Source organism: Bombus vosnesenskii, unplaced genomic scaffold (assembly GCF_011952255.1).
Source record: "Bombus vosnesenskii isolate JDL3184/JDL3185 unplaced genomic scaffold, Bvos_JDL3184-5_v1.1 scf7180000013285, whole genome shotgun sequence".
NCBI lineage: Eukaryota > Metazoa > Arthropoda > Insecta > Hymenoptera > Apidae > Bombus > Bombus vosnesenskii.
In genome coordinates, this window is record NW_022882938.1 from 3,936,693 (window position 1) to 3,962,391 (window position 25,699).

The 25,699-nt window shown below is 32.5% G+C and overlaps 4 protein-coding genes across 4 annotated transcripts in view; 2 read left to right on the forward strand and 2 right to left on the reverse strand.

Annotated features, from left to right (window-relative positions):
• Nucleotides 1-267: 267 nt before the first annotated feature.
• On the forward strand, nt 268-3,378 carry LOC117232156 (protein spaetzle-like). Its single transcript, XM_033491349.1, has 6 exons — nt 268-686; nt 2,150-2,222; nt 2,428-2,582; nt 2,667-2,723; nt 2,853-2,956; nt 3,069-3,378. Exons 1-6 carry the CDS (start codon nt 633-635, stop codon nt 3,313-3,315), a joined length of 690 nt encoding a protein of 229 aa, XP_033347240.1. The 5' UTR covers nt 268-632; the 3' UTR covers nt 3,316-3,378.
• Nucleotides 3,379-3,976: 598 nt separating this feature from the next.
• Nucleotides 3,977-6,545, reverse strand: LOC117232175 (CDC42 small effector protein homolog). Its single transcript, XM_033491380.1, has 4 exons — nt 6,246-6,545; nt 5,994-6,107; nt 5,337-5,619; nt 3,977-5,260 (listed from the first exon to the last, which is right to left on the reverse strand). The coding sequence occupies exons 3-4, from the start codon at nt 5,589-5,591 to the stop codon at nt 5,252-5,254; spliced, it is 264 nt and encodes an 87-aa protein (XP_033347271.1). The 5' UTR covers nt 5,592-5,619; nt 5,994-6,107; nt 6,246-6,545; the 3' UTR covers nt 3,977-5,251.
• Nucleotides 6,546-8,845: 2,300 nt separating this feature from the next.
• LOC117232118 (calcium uniporter protein, mitochondrial) overlaps nt 8,846-25,699 on the reverse strand; it is a 77,062-nt gene continuing 60,208 nt past the window's right edge. Inside the window, exons 3-7 of the mRNA XM_033491282.1 lie at nt 16,812-16,988; nt 16,614-16,732; nt 16,155-16,301; nt 13,434-13,637; nt 8,846-12,933 (exon numbers count right to left, since the gene is read on the reverse strand). Of these exons, the coding sequence (XP_033347173.1) occupies nt 12,583-12,933; nt 13,434-13,637; nt 16,155-16,301; nt 16,614-16,732; nt 16,812-16,988 (998 nt within the window). The 3' untranslated portion in view covers nt 8,846-12,582. The remainder of the gene's footprint in view (nt 12,934-13,433; nt 13,638-16,154; nt 16,302-16,613; nt 16,733-16,811; nt 16,989-25,699) is intronic.
• LOC117232117 overlaps nt 23,044-25,699 on the forward strand; it is a 31,227-nt gene continuing 28,571 nt past the window's right edge. The window contains exon 1 of the mRNA XM_033491280.1: nt 23,044-23,138. Within this exon, the coding sequence (XP_033347171.1) occupies nt 23,059-23,138 (80 nt within the window). The 5' untranslated portion in view covers nt 23,044-23,058. The remainder of the gene's footprint in view (nt 23,139-25,699) is intronic.

The window sequence follows — 25,699 nt, forward strand, 5'->3', positions numbered from 1 at the left end:
CTAACTTATATTTATTCTGATTAATTCTTCAAGTACCATCAAAACTTGCATGTATACAGCAAAATCTCAGTAGTATTGTTTATTAACGATAGATATTTTATTTTAATGGAAAGTAAAAAGAGAAAATCAATATTAACATTCAAACAAAGATATTAATTTAGCGCACGATAAGAATGAAAGCATAGAATATGAAAGAAATGAAATATAAAGAAAAATATATATGGATATATATGAATGAACGGTAAAGAAAAATATATACAATGAAACGGATTGTATACCTGATGTTACTGTTATACAAATATCTATGATGCATCGCAGATGTCTCTTGTCCCATTACCTGGAGTACTAATTGTAAGAAACTACAATTACAAGCCATTGCCGTGACTGTGACTAAAACTCTACCTGGTACGCAAGGAACAGGTCAATTGTGTACGATCAGTCGAACGTATAAGATCGCCGAGTAATCAGCCGAAGTTTCAGTCTTGTTGTCGAAGTCGCCGTAGACGCGTGTGATCTTTGCCCTACGAACAGTTGGCGAACAAAATCAATAAACAAATACAGTGTTTCTAAATATTTTCCGAATAAAACAGTGCAAATTTTGTGACTTATTAAATATTAAAAGTATTAGAAAGATGACCTCGAAAATCTTCATACTCACTAAACTTTGTTTTTTAATAACGCTACTGGTAAGAAATCAGCTTTTTTTTTTTAGATACATGTATACTGTGATAGAAATGTGGATATAACTTTGAGTAGTTTAGATTATCTAAATATTAAGACCAAAATTATTATTCACGGGTATTTCGTAGCCGCGAACTACTTGTTGAAATAATAACTGATTTCATTTTGTAAACGATGAACGTTCAGTTTTAATTTTCCTTTCGTAGTTAATAGGATTAAATTATGCTGTAAATAATAATCCATCCGCAATATCTAAAAGAGATTATTTAGTCAGAAAAAAGTTACTGTGAGAGATAAATCAAAATATAATCATCTTGTGTAGAATTATTCTTTTTTTGAATGTTAAATTCATTGTAAAACATTTGAAATTAACATTTACTATATTTACGTAATTCGTGGTTTGTTGTCGTGTAACAGAATCTTAGTAGTCAAGATAAACTTAGATGAAGTTAAATTATATCAGCCTTCTGTTGCTTCTGAGCTGATGAACCGCGATAAAAGAGTATCTTTCTAAGAAATAATATATCTCTCTATCTTTATTTAATATTTAGTATATCTATTTATAAATTAGCTATAGAGAATGAGATTAGAGAAAAAGATGTAAAGACATTAATTTTAATTTGTATATATTTGCCATAAATATTTAATATCTTTTTAATTCGACGTTTACAATTCACGAAATTTGATAACATAATATTTGTTATAGGAGTAAATATATTTTATTACCATTCAACACTTACTTTTTGAATATAATAAATTATCATATTTCTTGGAGCCTGTTTAAGAATAATCCATGCCGAATAAACTGGTGAATACCGGTATAAAATTAAATATTAATTTGTCTTAGATAAGTTCTTAACATTGCCGGTGTATTTTTTTTAATTTTTCGACGTTTCGTTATTATTGAAAGTTCAAGTTCATTAAAAGTATCAATCCTGCTATTGCTCATTCATTTATGAAACTACATCTTTCATCTCTTTTTTAATTTCTTTAACTGTTGTCACTTTATTGATGTAATTTGCATCGGGTCTGTGAAAGCCTTTACGTAAATTCTGTACATATTGAGAAATATATAATCGAAGCATTATTGATTACGACTCATTTATTCGATTTTGAAATGTCTTATTTAATAAGGAAAGAACAAAAAGATACAAAAGCTAAGATAAAAAACAGAGAGATAGTGTAATCTACAAGGAAAAGATTTTCTTATTCCTGGAATTCATTAATCAAGCATAAGAGTAAATAACAGTTTATATGGTTAACATTGATAAAAATAATAATATAATAAGTAATACTATTTTAAGAAATAATGGAACTTTTAAGAGCATAACATTTTCCTGATAAGGCATTTATCACGATGCGTCTATAATTTCAATTAATTTTACTGAAACACGCAATACTTATATTATTTTTAGAAGATGATTGTTGAACTTAACTATCTTTTTACATTTATTGTTACTTTTTACAGATGCCACAAAATATTTTCGTGCAATCAAAAGACATTTACCAAAGTACTATTAAATTGGCAAATCGACACAAAGGTATGATTGTAAACCATAATTGGCGACAATTTTAAAATAATGACTTTTGAGAAAAATGTTGAAAAGCATGTATATACTGAAAGCATAAAGTAGTCATCCAGTAGTTAATCATATTATTATGTTTAAAATTATATTTATACATATTAAATATAAAATTATATTTTTTATATTTTATTAAATCATTCATAACGTGGCATGCTATTAGATGACACGATTATATTTCCTGGAGAAAAGAGACACGTGCCCCCCGCATGCAAAGGATCCACTTATTGTGAGAACGTAGACTCTTATCCCGAAGATATAGTGAATAGGGCGCTTCGAATAAACGAAAGCATTAAATATCTTTCTAGTGTAGATGGAGTAAGTACAATGCAATATTTTTCAATACTCAAAGACCTTTTAAACAATTTTTGAACTGTTGTAACAAATTTTGTACGATTTTAGGTTGATATAGGACAGAGGCTCATGCCAAACGATGAACTATCCCTTTGCGTAGCTGATGTAAGTACTTATGTATAAACAATAAAAAATATGTCACCTTTTTTTGTTATAAAAATGAATATAATACGATTGAATATAAAAATGGTAAACTTTTCATTTCTACTATTTCTAATTTCATTACTATTCAAGGAGCAAATTATATTTCCACAATCAGCGGAGAACAAAGACAATGAATGGAAATTCATCGCGAATCAAAAAAATTTCAAACAGGGCATACGGATTGAGAAGTGTAGGTAAGTATACCGTAAAATATCACAATAGACTTATTTTCTACAATTTTCTAAAAGATATACAAATGTTATATTTTACAAGAAAATAGTATAAATATTTTTGTATGGTTTACAGAACGGAGGGCGCCAGCTGTAGCGTGATAAGTGGACTTGCAGCAGGTTACGAAACAAGTTGCAAGCAAAAATTCATTTTTAGAGAATTGTTATCAATATCGGAAAACGGTAGTGTTGCTCCAGATATTTTCCGATTCCCAGCGAGTTGTTGCTGTTTTGCAACACTCACTGGAAATCTACTTACAAGAATGGGTATAGGGCAGCAAAGTCAAATTACATCTACTACAGCACCTATTAAAAATAGATGAATAAATTGAAAAATATTTTACTATACAGTTTTGACATAATATGCATGTATAAATACATATACATATATATATATATATATATATATATATATATATATATATATATATATATATATATATATATATATATATATATATATATGTGTGTGTGAATATGTAAAGAAAATATAAAACAACTCATGTAAGATAAGTTTATCAGCTTATTGTTAGCTGTTGGATCTAAACTTATAAGAAATTAAAATACTCGTAGGCATTTTTCCGATCATCCATATTTTATGGATATTCGAATACTAATTTAGAAGAACAGCGTATTGATACATGTACATATCTAAACATTTAAAGTACAATTTATCTAAATGTGTTTATACTTCCTTTCTTATAATTATACATTTTTTACAATTGCAAAAAGTTTTGTAGTAGGAATGAAACGACTTTATATCATGTGATACTTTTTGATATGTTAGTGACATTGATAATGTGATTCTTAGTTTAAGAATATTGTTTCTTATGTACTCATTCACCAGCTATATCTTACATAAAACAAAGATTATAATGTTTATATTTGTTATGAAAAATATGTAATATAAACAAGATGAAACAATATACTCCACAAAAACATATGGAAAATATATGTATATTTACATCCAAAGGATCCACTTTGTTCTAATTTGTCAATACGCGAGTTTATTCTTACACATTAAATACAGTACTTACAATTTTATTCTATTCATTATTTTTTTGCAAAATTTTCTACAAGTGATCCAATGTTTATACATTATGAATTAAACATTCTTTTTATCTAAATTTCGAAGACATAAATAATTCGTGATGCACAGAGGATAAAGATGTATTCAAGAAATTACATACACGTTTAAATTAAGAATATTTTTCTGAGTTATCTAGCAAATTTATAGATCTACATTGGTCATTGGGAGAATTTCTTTAAAACCCCCTGTTTCCTTTTCTTTCACATTGGTTCATGGTTATATCCTCGAGAGATCACAATTTGTAATTTTAAAATATAACAAACAATGATTAGCATAATTCATGAGATTTAATAGAATGGTTATAGACTAGGCAAATACATATAAATCATTTTCTCAATTTTTGACACATCTACGTTCCGAAAATTACCTAATATAGGTTTATACACCCTATTCAAGGATGAATACAGAAGTAGGAAAAATGGGCCGTGCTTTGTGAACATGAACGTTCACCATATATACGCTAAAAATATCTATCGATTAGTCAGCACAGGTGAGCTATGCAGAATACATTCTTTTCTTTTTACAAAAACACTACCTAGTAACACGGAGTACTTATATTCGCACTTGCAATTATAAGAACAGTATCTAATACTTATTAATGAGAAATCTACTACTATAAAAGTTCTTCTCATATCCAAAAAACAAGTAAATATGATTAACATGTAATATAACAGTTATTATGTTATTACATTACCATTTACATTAACAAACATCGATTTTCTTTTAATGGAAGTATAATTGTAAGTAAAAAATGCACCTGGAAGAAGTTGTGTACAATATGGCAGTTTCTGTTTCTATTAGGTATCCAGTCTTTACTATGTATAAAATTGGAGATTCAAATAGAATGAAAGTCAAATACTTATTTACAATTAAAATGTTAATTTCAATTGCGAAATTATCTCTGTATGAATGAGAGTAACTTTTAGTGTAATATACTTAAGATACATCAAAAAATAAAAATGATTTACATTGTGTGTTTACAAAGCTTTTGTTTGTGTTAATCTTAAACATATTCAAAGTATTTTTTTTGAGCATGTTCTGAAAATACAATGTAACGGCATGTATGTCCACCCTCATACAAAGATTATAAATGTTAAAAATTAGTCATTTTTTTTAGTCATGTCAGAAGATTATTTGCAGAACAATCTGAAATTGCTTTATAATTGTTTTCAACATGCCTGAAATGAAAATAATTGATATTTTGTTAAAAACTTATACTTTCTTATAGTATTTTAATACATATTCCTGATGTACCTTGACACTATATGCATTGTCATAGCCTCCTTTCATTTGCATTTGTGCCTGAATATTTGACAATTGTGCATTGCTCATATCGAGATCTCCACTACTAATATGTCCAGTATGCCTAAAGTTTGTAGGTACTCCTATCATGCTACGATCTATCCTTAACCTCTGATGTGACCTCTGTCTTCCATTCCGTGTCCTTGGTCCTTGTTGCATCAAACAACAGGTAAAACACTGTACCCAAAGTTCTCCACTGCCAGCCATTGTTTGCTTCAATTACGTGCTTTGAAATCTAAGACATATTTTGAAAAATACAAATAAATATGTGTATTATAAATATATATGTGTATACATATAAAAATATACATTATGAATATGTAGTTAGCATATAAAAATTTTCTTATTGCATATATACAAACAATTATATATATATATATATTTGAATAAGTCTGGAAACAAATAATTAACATTAAAATTATAAATTAAAATTTAGATCAAATAATTATCAAACAATACAATGTAAAATTTAATTTCTGCTTTTTTCTAAAAATGGTTATTATTTGAAACAATTTTTATGAATCAAATTGATAAATTGTCTTTATCGTTATGCGTATGAGTCAGACAAAAACGAAGGAGTATAGATTAATAAGAAGTTCGTGCACTTACAAAGTCGTCAAGTAATCGTACTGTCGTTCGGTCTAACCTTCGTGATGGCTCGAGACTCAAAGGCAGAGAGAAGCAAAACAAACATTCCCTTTTGATCGATGAGTTTACATGTGTCTGCAAAGGACATTGAGGCTATTTGTACATTTATACGACATAAACATGAACTAAGACCTATGGAACAATGTTAAGGATTTGCGTGAGGAATAAACACTTGACTCCGTGGGAGAACAAAGAGTAACGAATAAGACGTACCGGTTTATAAGATGTAGACTTTTGTATTAATTTCCACAAGGCACGTAGATCTGCGTCCTTCTTTCCACTTCTAATCAATTCATGGAACTATCCTAAGAGGATTGTTTTTCACTACATGTTTTATTAACATATTTCGAAGAGGACCTAACAGCAATTACTTTATCGGTCCTTTTTCTGAAATAATCCAAATGATGTTCAAAACAATTTCGGGTTGGTAAAATATAAAATACGAATTTCAATGTGATCAACGGTGGTATAGTGAATTATACTATACCACAGAGGAAATAAGAGTGGTTACGCTTATGATTCTGGTTGTTCTCGGATTAGTGCTGCACCATGCGGCCAAGTGTTGAGTTCAATTAAAGTTAGCACGCGCAAGAACCTTTATAATTAGAGATCTGCCCTGTTTGGTTGCAATTTAGCATATATAAGAACCTATCTATTTAAGCTTAAAGTTAGGGATCTGCCTTGTTTGGTTACACACTAGCATAGACAAGAACCTATTGAATTCCACGCTACAAGAACCTATTTAATTGTACAGTTTTACTGAAAAGTTCATATCTACTTTTCTATCTGAGATAGACAAGTATGAAAATAACAAAATCATTATTACTCATAGCAATATTATATATGTAAATACTTTACATAACAAATAGCCTAAAAATACCAAACTTTAATATTGCATAACTTTTTAACCAGTATAATGGATTCCTGAACTTCAAATACTAATTCGAAGACTAAATAATTATATGAAGAAAAAAGGGTGTACTTTTAACCCTACTTTATATGTATCATCGTTCAAAGATATAGTAAACAATTAATTTCTCTTTCTTAGAAAACTTAGAATTAGTTTCATTATTGCGCGATTTTGTCATTCTCATACTTGTCTATCTCGTATAGAAAAATTGATATGAACTTTTCCGTAGAACCGTACAATTAAATAGGCTCTTGTAGCGTGGTACTCAATAGGTTCTTGTCTATGCTAATGTGCAACAAGTTAGGACAAATCCCTAACTTTATAGGTTCTTGTGCATGGTAACTTTAGTTGAATTCAGCACATCGTCGCATGGTGCAGCACTAGTTCGGTGATACCAGCTCCATAAGCGTGAGCACTCTTAATTTCTCTCTGATATGGCGTCACATTAGCGAGGTGCTGCCATCTGTTGGATTCCGACTGAAATCAAGAAGAAGTAATAGGAATATAGGACGTACAAGTAGGAATCAGCAACGAAGAGCGCGACAAGGAGAGAAATATTGTGCCACAAGGACAGATATATTTCTCCGTTTGATCTATGCGCTTTTCGCATCGTATAATAAAGATTGAATACCAAAATACTTTCGCATATAGTTTTGAAAAAGGATTTTCGCTTAAATGATTAATTATTAATTGTTATTGTACGACGTTTCATTATTGCATAGTACCGATGCCATAAACTTTTACATAATTTACATTATACCTAATTAATTTATGAACTTTCTTGCATGGAATATAAGGTACATGGGATCTAAGGAAATTTCTATAATTACATAGAATATTAATTAACTTTCGCAAAGTTTAACATTAATAAAAATATCATTAATATTAATAAAAACTTGTAGATATATATCGCACTCGTTGCTCGACATTTTATGCAATAATTTCTAATAAATAATTAGTTAAACAAAAATTCTTCTTCAATTGTATGTGCGAGAATCGTCAAGGATCTAATCTTTGTTATAAGATTCCAAAAGTGTACGAATTTCTCCCAGAGAAAAAGTAAATAATTAATGTTGCATTGATTAGACGGAGAAATATGTCTATCCTTCTCACCCTCAAATATTGCTCTCCTTGTCGCACTTTCAGCAACCTCCTTACGTATTCTACGTTCTTATTACAATTTTTTAATTTCAATCGAAGTTCAATAAATGGCAACAGTCATTCTTAGCTACGGAAAAGGACGGCGCAATTGCGCGAGAAGGATAGATAGATAGATAGATATCTCGCGTTTCAAACCAAAGGATATTAATTAATACGTAACTCGATATTTGGCATACATCCCTATACTCTTGGAGTTGTTTTACAAAGATCAGAGATTGCGGACAACTTGCAGGCAAAATTTCCGTTCATTCTTATTACGGAACAGTTAATTGGAACGATAACTCCGGACATTATCTATTCTTATAAGATCTTTCGTTCATATTCAACGTTAATACTCGGAACCCTCAACTCAAATGGAGAAGAATTTATATTATTAATTCGATTTATAATAACTTGTCGGAAGATACACAAAGATATTTAAAGATTTTTCGAAGATTTAAACAGTATCTTAAGGATTTTCTCTTTAATTCTGTTTATAACCTAACTTTTACTATCCTTCGTAATGTCTTATAACAATGTATACATTTTCTAAACTTAACCTCACACATATGCCATCGTTCGGAAATAATTTATCAAAGTACGTTTCACGGGACTCTATTATTTTCTTTCTAATGCACGTAAGACGATACGAAGCGTTGCAGCTTCTAGTTACAATTTGTCTATCATTAGGTAATCGACGCAGAGATACGAGATATTTTATATGAGAGATGCGATGATAAAGAAAGTACACGAACAATACAGATTCTCTTAGGTATTTTACTTTATTCTCAGTTATCCTTGTTTTATGTATAACTAGGTACATGGACGTAAATCACAGCACAACTCAATGTTGTATAAATACTTATTTATGCATTCATGGAGTAGTTATACCGATATATAATATTATAATTACGCGACGCGAAGCAATCAAAGTTCTAACGAAACATGACGTGAAATTATCCGAAAATGAAACTCAGAGAATCGAACATTTAGTGTTGTTGATTTAAAACGGCGATAGCTTATATCCTATACAATTATAGTATACAGCATCGTAATTAGCATTATTTAATTGATAACGACAATTCGTGATAAAAGGAACGCTTTTGTAAGATGTAGATGTGATCAATAGAGTGTTTGTTCGTTAATTTTCATCTTACAAAGAAGAGAAAAGGAGAAAGTCGTCGAGGATGTGCACGAGTATTCCGATGACGAAGTCAGTAACAATTTTCGGTGTACAATAACCTCGTATTTAAACGACGAGTACTATCTTGAAGATCGAGGAGAAGTACAGATCTATGCTTTTTCATTCGTTCGATCGCTTTTATCTATTTTATTCCGTGTGTTCGATCGATCGATCGTTATTTGTTATTAGACTGTGGATTTTTGTGCAAATTTATATCCTTACGAATATAATAATACAAAAAGAAAAATGCCTGGAACTTAGTTAGGAAGTTGTTTCGTCTACCAAATATCATAGAGACTATTATAATGTGGATATTTCACATATTTTCGTAAGTTATTTGTATTCAACGCATCTTTTTGCTTTCAAACTTCTCGTAAACGCATGAAGATCCGCAGTTCGTTTATCACTGATTAAGGAGTTAGGCGTTTCCTTTGTAAGCTCCGGAGAAGCGGCGCAGCAAGAACGTTCACAAAATAACCATATACGCGTACATTTATGTATACCGTATCTTTTATATATGTACAAAAACTTGTATACGAAATCTTTTTTTAAAGATCATAAAAAATATGTCAGAAGGAACAGCATTTTCTTTTTGTTTTACGACGACAAGTAATTCGTTTTTGGGAAGCGACATTAGAATCACAATTATCACGTATCCGTTTGGTGCACTTCTCGATAATATTGAATTACATTGAATCAATATACAAGATGTACTCATAACGTTTTACAGTAAAACACCCTGTATATTGCCTGCTGATTATCTTTCAATCTCGAATCGCAATTTATAAAAAGTCGTTAAATTACCGCTTGCGAGTACTAGCAACAATGATTTTAGAACATTGGCACTAGATAATTTTGCTAAAATATACTTATAGAAAGGAGAATAGCATTTAAATGAAATGTAGAAAAAAGTAAATCATGGACTTTTTCAATTCCTGTGCTCGGGAAGAAGTGCTCTGATATCGTGTTTAATCACGTGTACGATAAACTATTTAACTTGCTAGCGGTATAATAACTATCAGTATACTTTTAAACACGCTTTCCCTACAGTTTGCCACTGGCTAGTGGTAGTCGTTGAGATATATGGAGAAGTGTACAGTAAACATCTACATATATTATACGCACTATCGTATAACGAATACAGAACATGAAAATACACAGTGGCTCATGAAAGTATTTGTTTCTGTAAAGAAACCTTATGTGTTAGACGAAAGATCTTGAAATGTCATTAAAACTGTAATGAGACATGGCCATCATGATCGTATTAGTAAAGCTTGAAAAAAATCTGAATGTGTTGATAAGAATTGCAAGATATTCGATGGAAGCAATTCTTATCAACGAAGATCACAGAAATATTTAATTTAACGAAATCAATACATTTCGATAGTCGATGGAACTATCCTTAACGTTTATTACATGTTTAACATGACTAATCATGCTATATATTAATTTTTCGTTAAATTCATATATGTCTGAAATAAGTATCTTCTATACACATTTTCAGATTAATTTCAAGTTTGATCATTATAATAGCGACAGCCTTGTCTTTTCACAATACATTTTAATACGCATAAAGTTTTCTATGGTAAATGTTCAAGTAGATTCGTGAGCCATTGTAGTCACATTCCTAGTGCTGAATTTTGAAACATATGATTTTCGATTATTTAAAATCTGTCATTCATTCGTAACAAGAAATATTTTTGTCGCAAATACTGTTACATAATGAAGTGAAAAGTATTTAATAACGCATACGATGATTTTGAATGCAAGATACTAATACAGTTGTCATTGAATACAATAATGAGTTATTTTGAGCGGACGGATAAGGGATTTTTTTTTTAGGAAAGCGAGAGAAAGTTTCTTAGAGTGTTTTTAGAAATAGTAATCTATGTTAATCCTACGTGAGATACTTTCGTGAACAATATTTTAAAGCGTAACAGTAGTAATAGTAGATTTAATCGTACAATTTGTTTAGCTTAATATAAGACATGTTGATGATGTGTTTGTACCGGTGCACAAAGATCCTCAACTTTTGATTGTGTTATCACTACTTTAGTAGGAATAAAAGGTTTAGTGAAGTAAGTATTGAATGTTAAAATCTTATCATGAATGGGGATTAAGCAAGTTTGTTGGATACGCAATCTTACAAGCAATGCACAGATTGAAATATTTTTCGATAAAAGTCTTTGCGTAAGAGTGAGGTTTTCGCAAAATTTTCAATAAAACGGTAGTTAATATACACAATAATGTTAAACTAAAAACGATATAAAATAGAACAATTAAAATTGATCAGTTCCATGAATAATATATTATCGAATAAGTACATCGCTTCTTTTTCGAAGCAATGAATGAGAAAGGTCACGAAGTTTGAAACAAAGTCTAAGTACGCTGTACCACGTCCAGTACAATAAAATTTCACGCGTTGATCAAGTTAAAAAAAGAAAAAAAATGTATATTTATATTAATAACACTGTAAATATATATTATTATCGTCTTGTAGAAAAAATAACGTCACGCGACGATGAAAAGTCAATTTTTAAATTAAATATTTGAGCTTTGATCGTCGAGTTTCCTTAAAGTATACTTGTGCGAATAATTGTATAAGTGAATTACAACTAAGAATATCAACTTATCACAAAGGTAACAGTACGATATATAAATATATATATATACAGGATAATTTGTTAAAAATAGAACGTTCAAAATACATTTATCGTTAAATTATCGTTCCAATATACATCCAAAAATGAATTCGAAATTAAAAATTCAACATTAAATTATATTTAAATTAAACATTTACCATGAAGTTTTATACAGCTGAGCAAAGAACATGAAACAAATTTATCTTTCCACAGCAGTCATCTTAGTCTCAAATATTTTTAATTGAATGTTCATTCTGACGAGGTATCCTAGGTATCAACATTGCACAAAGGAATCTAATTCCAATAATATCTCTTTCTAGCTTTTTAAATCCACCCATTCTTTTTCAACATGTTTCGTTAGTCAATGATAATCATATGTAGAAAATCTGTGTGATATATACATTTCGTTTTTCGACGTCTTCCAAATGCACATCGTTGATTGAGCATCAGTCAAATATACCACATACATACTCGTTGATTAGGAGCGTTGTCGTACGACGTGGAAGACTCCATCGAGGATTCGAACGTCTGCAGACTTTTTCACCGAACAAGAAACGTAATTGCTTCTTTTCTCGTTACGTTTACTTGCTTTTTTTACGTTACAAGTGTCATTCGATGATCGCCCTGAGTGCAAATTTTATTTTTCTAAAGAGAGAGATTTTACAGCTTCCTGAATCAATCATCCCTCGTTTTTTTGTCCGTCCACGGAATCGATTCCTTTGACGTGTCTTTTCGTAGAAAGATTCCCCTGTTGAGAAAACTTCTTTCCGGACTAGGACTAGGACTACGACTAGGCGAGGAACTCGGTGATCTTGAACTACTTGAGCTTGATCTTTCCCTGATCTGTCGCTCGAGACGGTTCTTGTGCTCGTATAAAGGTCCACGAATGATCTTCAGGATGGTTTCCAACTCGTAGGCTCGGTCCTTTAGAGCATTGTATTGATTCAGATCGAAGCCAAGCTTCTTTGCTTCTTTGTGAAGAGTGATGAGCTGTCGCCTGTTCATCACGTCTGGCAGTATGTATTCCTGTCAATAGCAAGGAGTATAAATTACATAATTTGAAGTTTAACTCTCAGATAATATCGTTGCATTATAGATAACTTTTATAACTGTAATGAATATGACTTAATAATTTATGTTAGATTATTGGAGTATAACTTAATTTTACTCCGTATTTTCCATTCTCCGTGATAGAGATATTAGTAATAAAATTAAATGAAATTAAAAATTCCAGGAATTAAGTATGATTTGTCACATTAAATCGTTATAATCTTCGGGGGCCCAATGTAAAATACCAAATAAAGTAAAATCTATTCGAGTTTTGTAATAAACGTAGCGAGTAGCTATTTTAATACTTATGGTCGGTAGTGTGCATTAAGTCATAAATTATTTTTACGCTTTCTTTAAGTTTTTACTGCAATCAAGGTGCTGTAATCAAACATCCCTGTCAGGTAATAAGTTTATTTAATCAGTCGTTGATTTAACGAGATTAATGAGAACTGGTAAATTGAATAGCCACTAGTAACCTGTCTCGTTACGACGAAGTAGATGAACAAGACCATCGTGGTGCCGTAGTTAACGAAATATGTAACCGGTTCCATGATGTCCCAGGAGTATTCCCACCAAGTTAGCCTGGCTAGGCCGCTGAACTGAATCGACATTAGGACGAGACATACCCAAATGAAGATGTTCGTTCTTTTGGCCGCGGTGGTATCTAATTCCTGCAGCTTCTGCAATAAATAAAAAATTACGCATGATTTTTATATAAATCGATATGAATATTGTCCTTCGAGACTTGCATTTAGAATGATAATAGCTGTAACTGTAACAGCTGCGGATTTCTGCTGCGATAAAGTATCTGAATCTAAAGTTGTAATAAAATTAGTGGCATAAGGAAGCGAGACCAACATTTCTTCATATTTTGCGTAAAAGTGAATCGCGGTAGAAGAGAAACTATCTTAATCTTCAAATAGTATAAAACACCGATGTTTCAAAAATCGAACAAGCTTCGATTGAGTCGCGTTTTCCTATTGTTACAAGATTACTTAAATTTTGAAAAACACGCGAAACAATTATTGTTAACGTACTTAATATTTCGTATTAATTTCATGACGTACAAGCCTTCGTAAGTATTAAAATCAGTTTCGAAGAAAAAAGTCGAAGCGAGAGCAAGGATGGAACATACAAATTTGAGGATCGCGGCAAGATTCGACCAATAAATTACACACTTTTGTTTTTCCGAAAACCAGCAAGCTTATCTAAGTCTACGATCAAGCATAAATATCCACGTAAGAACTTTATCTTTGATGTTAAATCATCAGATTAATTGTCTGGTACTTCTCCACTTCCAGATTTAACACTGCTGTGATGCGAATAACGAATTACTGATTTCTATCTGCGTTTTCATCCATTATTCGTTTCATCTATTATTCGAAAGGGTAGATATATATTATACGAATTATATATTATACATATACATTATACATCGGAGCAGAAGCTTACTCTGCAAACAAAAAGAAATGAAAAAAGGAGAATGAAAATTATTCGTTTACGAGGAAATTGTGCTCGTAAATCTGTGAAGTACAGGCACGTGAATCTTTTACTAGTTACTTAAAAAGTAAGAAACACAGGGAGCTTCCAATATTTCAACATATCTTGAAAAATGAAAAAAAAATCAGATAGGAAGTTTTAACTAAGGAAGGAAGTATTTCAAAGAAGGCCTTAAATAAAGAAAAAAGGCATTGTTCACTTTCGTCTAATTTTTCTTTGTAAAATAATCGCCTTTACAATTTAACCATCTGAATTAATCCTATACTTAATTCTACTTAATTTTCTCGGCAGCAAAGTCTCAAAAAAAAAAAAAAAAAATGTTGTTCTACATTCTCCAGCTGTACCATTTTGTATTCTACACTTGTCCGATATTATTTTTATTTAAGTTAATATATCGCTTCAAACTCAACTTTTCTATAAATAAGGTCCAAAACTAAAAAATTCCATTCATTTTTTCACGTAGAACAGTCACCTACCTTCTTTCTGAAATATTCTGTATAATTAAACGAGCCTTAGAACGATCTAGCGGCGGATTATGAGAACGTTGATGTAATTTTCGTAGTATGCAGCCGGAGAACAACAACCCTGGCAAGAAAACAAAGGAAGAGAGAAAGAAAAAATCGAGATATAATTACGCCATCGTGCAAGTGCATACACGAAGATAATTAAAACCGAAACTCGCGGAGGATGAATTAATTTATCGCGGCAAGGAGAAAACGAACAATGAAAGAAGACGCGTTTAGTCGAATAATTTTGCACGCGTGCCGCGTTTTGAAACGTGTTGGTACGCTAATAACGCCTTCCAAGTTCCTTAAACTTCCGTTTAATTTAGATAACATCGTTCCCTGCGCCGTTTCCAGAGACACAGGTTCATTGTCGTGCTGAACTGCGATCGATTAATTCGATTTGCTGTTCACGATGAATAGATTTAATCAGCAGGGGCATACACATGCCATTATAAGTTTGCTTTCGAGTAGTAAAATGTCTGTTTATTCGTGTTAAATATTTGACTATGTAAAAAGTATTAAAATCACACTGTTATTCTGGGTTAATTATATGCAGTTTAACGTCTAAATCCTAACTTTTTTCGATCAGTCTGTCATATCCCATGGCCAAGTACTTGCCACATCTCGTTTAGATGAAGAAAGTCCATTTAGATAAAATTTATGGGCTTCTTCATACAAGTGAAAGTATATTGATTAACAGGATATTCAATATTAACAAATATTACGACCACAAAAAATGTAGGAAAAATAAATAAAAGCTTGTAAAAATATTTTATTTTGAATTTTATAATGAAGTGAGCACTGCAGTGTAATAGGAAATAAAATAACGACCCTAAATTTTTGTATCAATATATACTCTCTCTTACAAATTAATGACTTACCAATTTTGAATACAATAATTATAGATATACATTTTAGGGAAGATTTTAGCGAAGATTATGACAGGATTTTAAGAAAAATGTTATAAATTCAATATAATTAGCGAGAGTTATTATATTAGCAAGATTCATCTCACATATAAAGCGCTCACATCTCGCTTATAAAGCGAATCTTTCTAGCTGGATCATCGTTCACGGTAACTTATTGTTGGTAATTACTAACAAGTGACAAATTCTGGGTGGTTTGCCAACAATGAAGTTTGGAATTGAGAACTCAAAGTTGAGCGACATTTTCATTTCTTGAACAACTTACTAGTTCGAGAGGTTCCAGTTCCAATTTAACGGCTTCCAATTCTATCAACACCTGCTTCTCCATGTTAGCATAGTGTTCTCGGACGTAAAACGACTCGTAGAGCTGACCGATTAGCGTTTGGACGTCCGCTAACTTCTCCATATTCTCCTGGATAACGTTCGAATACGTTCAATTAATTTTTATATACATTTTTTCATTTCGTATTTGATCTAACAAATTAACGATATCAATACGGATTATCTGTGGTTCAGAATGAACAAAGGGTTAGAAGAAATAGATCTCCGCTCGTGAAATATGCTCAAGTTCTAAATTTGAAAAATGAAAAATTATGCGATAGGTATGTCTCGAATTACCGAGTAGAACTTTTACACTTTTCTGAGTTTTTTAGCTCACGAATTTTTAAATTTTTTAAAGAATCGTAAATCGTCTAGCATCATCGACTTTTAAAGACAGACTTACCATGGTGTGCTTGTGATACAACGGCGGTTTTACCAAGTACTCCGAGTCGTTTATTATCAGTCGGAAGTCGTTCTCCATTAACGTCTCGATCGTATTGTTGGAGCTTATCCTGATGCCGTCTGGGAACATCGTAAAGAATTTTTCCGTAGAGTAAAGGTTCGTTGTCTTGCATCTTTAAGAAATTCTTCAAGGACTTACCGATGGTTGTCACGATTGCACGATCGATACCACGATCTTCCTTCTTTAGCATGCGGAGAAAGTTTCCTACCGTGTGAGTGATTGGTTTCAGGGTGAACACACATTGCTCCTTCCTCGATGGTAGTGGGACAGTGATTTTCGGCAAACCTCGAATATATGTTACGGTCACGCCTGCTACTAAAACAATTTCAATTTTTGTTACTTTGAGTGCATGCGATTTCCATGAATTTACCGTCGAAAAAATTTGACATCTTTCGAGAGAATGGAATTTTCAAATTCACTGAGAGATGACGAGAGATTATAGAGAAGAAATAAGTATACTTATAGTATAAAATAATAGCATAGATAATTTATTAGACTGACATTTGATAGGTTGCTTTCGGAAACTGTTCATAATTTAATGCAATTTTTATAACCAAACAACCCATCTATCAACATATTCATATTAAATTAAATTAAACTATAACACAGCATAGTATATTTTCTACGTTGACAATTGGATTGATATAGAGATATACTACTATACGTAAGCAAAATTACACAGTGATATCTAAAGCGTGGCTCGTATAAGAAAGAATTGACAATATTGTAACAGTAGGTCAGTAAGTACATGTGCACATTCTTTCATATAAATTCACAATTCGACTAATAAACATAATATTACATTATGCATTCTCAACTTGTGCAAATTATATTCTATAAATTCTCAAAGCTTCGCAGATATAATCGATAAAAATCGAATCAGAAATTTTTCTCCATATCGTAAATTTTCCTGTCGAACTACTTCTCGTTATCGAAACTACCAAGTCAGAGAGAGAGAGAGAGAGAGGGGAGAGAGAGAGAGAGAGAGAGACTAATTGAATGCAGTTTCTCTTTTTAACACCGTCTACCAAGCGTTTCTTACAGCATTCTAGCTTCAAGTGTAAACTCCTTTCTTTCGAAAAGAAGACGAATCTAGGAGAGCCACGATTGAAATGGGATTTAACTCCGTGAGCTTTTTGTATCGTGTACGTCGGTTGAAACAGCAATTGTCGCGACAGAAATAACTATTCTCTAGAGCTTCTTCGACTTTCTTTTCGCGTAGCTTCTTCGTATTCTTGTACTGTCAGACTTACTTCGTAAAATATTAATGACGATAGAATCGTTTGCTTTAGGTCTCTTCGCTCAATGGATCGAGAAAATGGGAGCAGGAACTTCGAATTTTAAGGATATGATAGATATTCGGTGAGAGTTTCAATTTTTCTTGTCTCGCAGCTACAAATTTCGAAAATAAAATTGTTATCGATGAGAAATATTGCAATACGGTTGTCTTTTCGATAATATATTATTCAAATAAAATCGAGTCATTTCTCTTCATGATATAACTGATGGTTCAATATTGAAGATAAATAGTATTCTGTATGTATGTCTCGATTAATAGAATCATAAATAAACAGGCATTTGGACAAACAAACTATCTATATTTTATCGTAGCGATAAAATGAATTATTCTAAGTGTGTTTTTATCAGAAAATTTATCGAATAAATTAAATCGGCGCTAGTTATTTTTAATTTGTTAAACAGGGAAAACGATTTGACTCGTCTCACTCAGATTTGTAACTTGTGTTAGATATAATAATCTTATTATTTGAATTCCTCGTGTTTTAGCATATCAATATGAAAATCAATTCTATAATGTTTATATTAAGTAAAATCACCATCGACGTAGCTGAAATTGATCTCTCTTCATTAACTTTGACTTTCAAGAGTATAGATATGTTTGACCAATGAATGGCCCAGTTGAAAGATTAAATAAGACTTGAAAAAGAATAAAGGGAGAAAAAGAAAATAAAAGAAGGCAAATTATAATAATAATTTAGGGATTCAATAAGGGAAGATTAAATAGAAAACTGAAAGGAACCCTAACTATACATGCTTAAAGCAAAGGATGTCCTATTTCAACCTAATTAAGCCGAATACGATACTCTACAAGTAACAAAAGCACCTGCTAGCCAAGTGTAAATTGTTTGCCTTCTAACCAGACCAAGGGATTTGCCTTAATACTGAATTTTCTGTGTTAATAGATTCCATTCAAACTGTGTATTCTCAGCTGTGTAATCCCATTTAACATCGTCGTTATCTCGGTGATATTTTTCACAGGAGAAAGAAAAGGATCGTTCAGCGAACGAAACTCGCTGTTTCCGTGAATTCATTCGCGTGATGGTCGTATGATCGAGAGCTGGATCGCGTTAACCTGGTTAGCAACCGTTGATATGAGGAAAGGTATTAGAGTGTGGAGATCGGAATGGGACGACGAGTACGTGGATCTTTCTGTTGTAAGCAGAACGGAACCGAGCGCCGCGATCCGGCTATGCGATCTTTGAAAAATGCATCCACGAAGCTGGAACACTTCGGCTCGACGGCTGGCAGTAAGAGAACTTATTATTGGTCAAGAGTACGCTTGTGGATATCGGAAAATGTAGGATTTTATTCTTATTGGTTTGGAATTCCAAGTTCAGGGAACGATACCTATTCCCAAACTTATTTGAATTATTACCCCAAAATTATTTTAATTAATTTTATACCATTAATTAAATTTTATACCATTTTTCGTGACAGTCGTAACTGGATTTAGAAGAATATTATGAGACGAGAAATTTGATTTTTACAAATAGGTAAGCAATGTTCGTGATTGGCAAATTTCATCGAATTGTTTTACTATATGGAAAGCTGGGAGGGAATGCCCGGGCTTGTGTAAACGGTAGCTTTTGAAAAGCGTATGATAGCATGAAACGAACGCCGGAAGGAATTATGCTCGCTAGAATCGAGCAACAACCGGTTTCTCTGGTGATGCTTGTGTAATAACGAGGCTCGCTCGATTTCAACAAATTAAATTTTTGTGAATTATTTTATCGACGCGTTAAATCATTCCTTGAAAAGTAGTTGGCAAATGGTTGTACTTATAAAATCAATACACCAATACAATATTTTCATTACTTTCTGTGCAATACTGACTAATCTTTTATCTCTTTCAACTTGTCTGCATTCTTCTATGAGATTGTTCACAGGTGAAGAGATTTACAGTTCTTCGACAGTTCTTTTCCTGGGGTTTTATCCAGAATTTATTAACCCTTTCCGAGTATCCGAGTCGCCCTATCATTGATTGATTCCTTCTTCAAATACTCTGTTCTGCTTTTCTCTCTTAGTTCTCCATGTTTTCCTCTTACCATTCTGTCATATTGTCATATTGCTGCTCTGTCCTGTCAAACAGTATTAGGGCTACTGTTATGTTACCCCGAGCTCCATTAGGTTTATGCTCTTCTCCTCATAGTATCGTTTTCTCTCTTCTTCCCATTTCCAGTCCATCTTTTTCCAGTCCTCGAACATTAGTTTCTGTAAACTACTGTTTATATACCTTGTCCTCGATTTTTCTTCATACTTTACTGCTCTGCTGCCCGCTTCTATTCTTAATTCGTCCACTTTTGTTTCTTCCATCGCTATATACGAGGGTGTGCTAAAATCTTATTGTTAGGACCCACTTTATGTATCTTGTTCGTAATTTGTCCTACTTTTCTTAGTCCCTTTATCCCCATATTCCCACGTGTACGGCATGACGCTTTTTACCAAACTACCAAAAATTATTGATCTCCTTTCCAGGTTATATTTGAAGCTTCTCTCATCCATTTCCTACGTTTGTTTTATGGTTATCATGGCCTTTCTAGCCGTCTCACCCAAACGCTTCTCCGATCCCCCGTCGTTTTTGAAGAGTGTAATCCTAAATACTTCATCGTTTATTTCTTCTGCCATTTCATCGTTCCAATTCCATGTTCTTCCTTTTTTTTGTTGGTTTTTCCCTTTCTTGGATATTTAATATCTTCAACTCCTCCGCGCTTTATATTAATTCTTTTGCTTCTAGGTAACTCTTCATTTTCCCTATTATATTATAACTCCTGCGTATTCCTCATCGATCATATCTTTTTCTCCCTATTAATACTCCTTCTCATTTACATCACACTGTTGTGAGCATGGCCCTAAAAGAGGCGTAGTTCAATTTTCTATTTATTTGAATCACATCTATTGAATCACTTCCAAAGTTACACGCAGAATTCCAGAACTCTGTAAAAATATACTATACATTAATAATTATGGCATATTAATTGTAAATATTCCGTACTAGTATTTCATTCTGAATTTAATACTCGTTTTTAATATACGTACTTGTACGAGAATCACAGAACACGAAACCTGAGTAGTGTATCAATTTCCGGTTCCGAGAGGGAAACTATGTAATTCTTCCGCGACTACGATTCGATAACATCATTAAAAAGTGTTCGATCGGAAGTAGTTCGAGTAAAATTCGGTATGTTCGTGATTAATTCTTCTCGACGATGAGCAAAGGCGCAACGTCCGACAATTAGTCCGCCCCCACGAGAGTGGCCAACTCTAGCTTCTTCGACGATTCGTAGCTCGTCGCTGGAAGTGGCAAAGATGCTACCACCACCTTTTGGTGTCGTCCTCCCTTCTTCCTGACTCTATGAAAAGTTCGTGGTGGCGAAGTTTCCCGTGCTGACCAGTCTATCTCTGGATTCTGTTCAACTAATAAGTGAATCGTGCGCGCAGATATTATCCTACGTGCTTCCTTGGTGCGCAGAAAAAAATAAAAAAAAAGAAAAAGAAAAAAGGGAAAAAGGAAGAAAAGAAAACAGAGAGGGTTCGTTTTCCTTGTCGCGTGCTTTTCATTGTGCTTCAGTGAACGTCTTCGCGTGGCGTGGCCTCTTCAAGGATGCACGACGATTGATCGTCGGGGATTTTCCCAAGGGTAGGCGAATAATGTATTATCCTGGTGTATGCACTTCGATGTTTGTGCGACAAGTGCATGGCAAATTTGGTTTTTGGTTAAATCCCTCTGGATTTCCTCGTACTCTTGCTGAAGTGAGATTTACGATAAGCCAGTGTGTGTAGCGTTCCAAAACGTGCATTTTCTAGTGGAATATTATTTCTGCCTCGGTTGTGCTTTTATGTCGGTTGATTTGCCGATTTTGTAGGTGAAATATACACGTAAAACGATCGTGTTGAATGCGTAACGTTATTCAAAAACTAATCGATCAATTCAAAAACGTATATTAATGTCTAAATGTAATGATTAAATCATCCATCAATTAATACTGTTTCCAATGAATCCTTATACGAATTTCCGGATAAATGCTTCTGGCGTTGAACTATCCATCCATCTAAATTTTAGAATTTAAAAAGAAAAAAAGAATGTACACGATGTCTATATCCTGGTGGAAATGAAAATCATGGGAAAATACTGTGTCATATGAGAAGCTGTAATGAGCAAGTTACCCATTAAATATTATTCCATATAAAAGTATAAAAGAAATAAGAAACAATTACCAAAATATATGATACTAATAACATTTCAACCTTTCTAAACATGGAATATATTATTTTTAGAATTTCATTCGTGGGTCAAAACTGTAAGTTTGACCCTTTCTAGACAAAATTAACGTAGGAACAATTCTCGGTTCTACCGATCATATCGTAAGTCCGATATTTTATACATGATTGATCAATTTCACTAGCGGGAAAGCGTAATCCCCTAAACGCCATCTGTACGCAGACACGGTTACTAGTTATTATAGAGGTAACCATTCTATACATTACACATGTCAAGCATAACTGCAAACCAAGAACTCCATTTATTATTTGTAACATTTTTTTAATGACAAGAAATATTTTTAATTTTTTTGCATCCGCTTCGTTTACAGTCAATTTCTTTTTTCCATTCGCAAAGGAACACGGCACGCATGATATATCCTTCGCATAATAGCATTTTACCGGAAGAAAATTCCTCATGTAAATTAACCGTGAAATACAGGAATTAAAAAGAAAGAAACTAGGAATAGTAAAATGCATAATAAGTAGGAAAACATGAAACGCGGTCCCGTTATCGGGGTTGTAAATAAAATTCGTATAATTTCCGATCGAGGCGTGAAAATGAATTGAACAGCCGCACTATTTCGCTTGTTATTCATTTCTGCAGGGAACTTATAATTAGTGTGTTTCACGGTCTAAGTGGACGTTATCTTAAAACTTATTGCGAATAATTGATCGATCAATAACGATCTATTATTATGTCTATATTCTACGAACGTATTTTGTATGGATGTAGTTTATTACGTTAATATGTATAACGATATTGGCGTGGAAATGATGATTCGTTAATGATGAATTTATCACAGGCCTCGTCGTTCAAGGGTCGACCATGGGTGGAGTGCAAAGCGGAACCCATACCCTTGGAGAGGCATTATGGGTACAGGAGAGGCAACGTCAAAAATGCCATCGGTGAGTGATTTGTCTTCACAAGAAAATTTTCCAGAAAGCCATACAGTAGGAACTCAACATTAAATAACGGTGGAAATGCCTCATTAAAATATTTAGAAAATATATAGCGTAGAAAAGGCGCCAATAATTCATAATTCATTTAACTATGACGATCATTTGCTAAAGTGAGCGAGGCTATTTAAATCTTCCTTCTTAATTAAATAACATGTAGCAAGACGACAATAAGGGGATGACAAGGAGAAAAGAGAAAAGATACGATACAGAAAGAGGGAGGGAAATTAAGTACAATGGAAATTAGCTTCGCTCTAAGTTAATTGCTTTATACGGTATTAGAGGGGCAACTATGCTGGCCCAGATTTTTAATGAACTCGAAAAATCGCCTGGAACTTCTCTACGGTGCATAAATATCAGAGCAGAAACTATACAGTATATAGTGATGGCTGACGATGATATTAATCTATTCCCTGGTTATCTTTCATTATTCGTCGGGATCGTTGTATCGTTCGTTGCTTAAGCACGAGGAATGCCACAACGAATTATACGGAGGTATACTCCGCAGTTTCCGAGTTGGAACCCTTTTAGGAAACTCTTCGCTGACGAGAAAAACCGTACACCGTTTTAGTTTGAAACCGTTCGAATGAGATACTATCTTATGATTAGTGGACGATTAATTGTTAATTAGTGGAATTTCGACACGGTCAGACTGCGCTTATTAGCGCGGTCGTGGTCTAATTACGACATTCTCTTTGAGACCTTGCGCGCGTTCGCGTCTCGGTTTTTAAACGTTCCCGCTTTCATCGTGTTTTACTCTCATAAATATTAGGATATATTAGGACCCTCTTGCACAACAACTTATCGACCAATAACATCGATCGATTGAAACGAAACAAATCGTAAATTATAAACTTCTTCGTTACAAGTTTTTATTTAAGTTAAAAAGGATAACCGGATGGCTTATAATTTGTAAAATTTACTTGTAAAATTTCATTTTTTATATTACTTATTATTAGCAAACTTATTACTGTTATGTAAAAAAGAATTTGTTAACACTAATAACTTGTAGCTCGTAAAATTTCATTAATAATATTAATTAAATTGTGCAAGAGTAGAAATTTGGTAAATAAAGTAAAATTTGTTAAAACTATGCCTGTTTCGAGATACGAAAAAAGATTTCTTGTTTCAGGAAAAGTTTCAGCAAAGGATCATTCGGCACTACGATCTGAGTTCATGTATATCCTTTTCTTTGATAACATGGTGTACAAAATAGAAATACAGAATGTAATTTTGGAGAGAGAAAAGATTGGATTCTTTAGAAAGTAACGTGGTAGAATTTCATAATGATCGATACTTTATTTGATTACTTGTATGCAACTATTTTCCAGAGCATGCGCATTCACTACGAAATTGCGCGTCGTTACCGCGCTCGTCGCCGCGCGAAATTTGAAAATCGTCCAGAGAGAGAAGTTTTAGTAGAAAAGATGATATAATTTCACATATAAAGTTTGATTATCTTCTCATTTGCAATTATCACAATTTTAATTTCGTATATCTAACAATTTTCTTTTCGTTCCATCCACACCTACATTATCCGAATTAGTTCGCACTAATGAAACGTAGATTATCTTGCAAGATAATTTACAGCGTATGAAATGAATTTTGCCGTGATTAGTCGAGATTAAATGATTCTTAAATTCATTATTATTTATAAACTAGTTCATACGATTCTCGAGAAATTATATCTTCATTTTATGTTAAGTATACGTGACTAACGAAATTTGCATGGAAATTTTCAATATTGTTCCTTTGAGTGGATTTATCTTATTTAATAAATTGCACGCTTGTCATAGTTCCGCTAATTAAGCGGTTCTAGAAACTCGAGAAATTCTATCTTCTTGTTCTGCGATTCTACTAACGAGTCTGCCAACTGTTTGCTGGAATTTCGCCTTTATTTCCAATTTAGTATTGTACGTTTCATTGAATTAAGGTCTTATGTAAATAGGAAATGCAGTAAATTCGTCAATATATACGTATAATCGATTCGAGGCGAATCTGCGTTGGAGAGCAGCTATTTTGTAGAAATTTCGAACCGTGGCATTGATTAATAAAGGCGGGTCTAATGAAAAGCAAATCGTCGTTCCGGACAGTAATTTCCAGTATAATTACTACAGGAACTTCCTTCGGTTTCATATACACATTTTGTATCAGGAAAACATTTTCAACAGGCAGACGAAAGCGTTCTCGTTAAAGCAATTGAAAACGAGTAACATCGAAACGCTCTTTCTGAGCATTGAGAAATCATATTAATCAACTTTTTTTGAACCCTATAACGAAAGCAAAGTTAATTCATCGTTCAGAAATATTTCTGGTTTTATAAAAGGTAATTGGTTCAGTTACATTTGTTACGAGTGAAATAAATTACCTTATTCCTCGTTATATCGTTAGGAGGAGAAATAAAAATGAGAAAAATATTCAGCAAATTCAAGGAGTTCCTTCTTATAACTATATAACAAATAATGGAAAATGATTAAAATATTACATATTAAATATTATACACTTAATTG

What these genes read in the sequence shown, in the direction of transcription:
- LOC117232156 (XM_033491349.1), top strand. Translation starts at nt 633, where the DNA reads ATGACCTCGAAAATCTTCATACTCACTAAACTTTGTTTTTTAATAACG. An exon ending in TATCCCTTTGCGTAGCTGAT is followed by an intron (nt 2,724 to 2,852) that starts GTAAGTACTTAT and finishes TTACTATTCAAG; the next exon opens with GAGCAAATTATATTTCCACA. An exon ending in ATACGGATTGAGAAGTGTAG is followed by an intron (nt 2,957 to 3,068) that starts GTAAGTATACCG and finishes TATGGTTTACAG; the next exon opens with AACGGAGGGCGCCAGCTGTA.
- LOC117232175 (XM_033491380.1), bottom strand. Translation starts at nt 5,591, where the DNA reads ATGGCTGGCAGTGGAGAACTTTGGGTACAGTGTTTTACCTGTTGTTTG.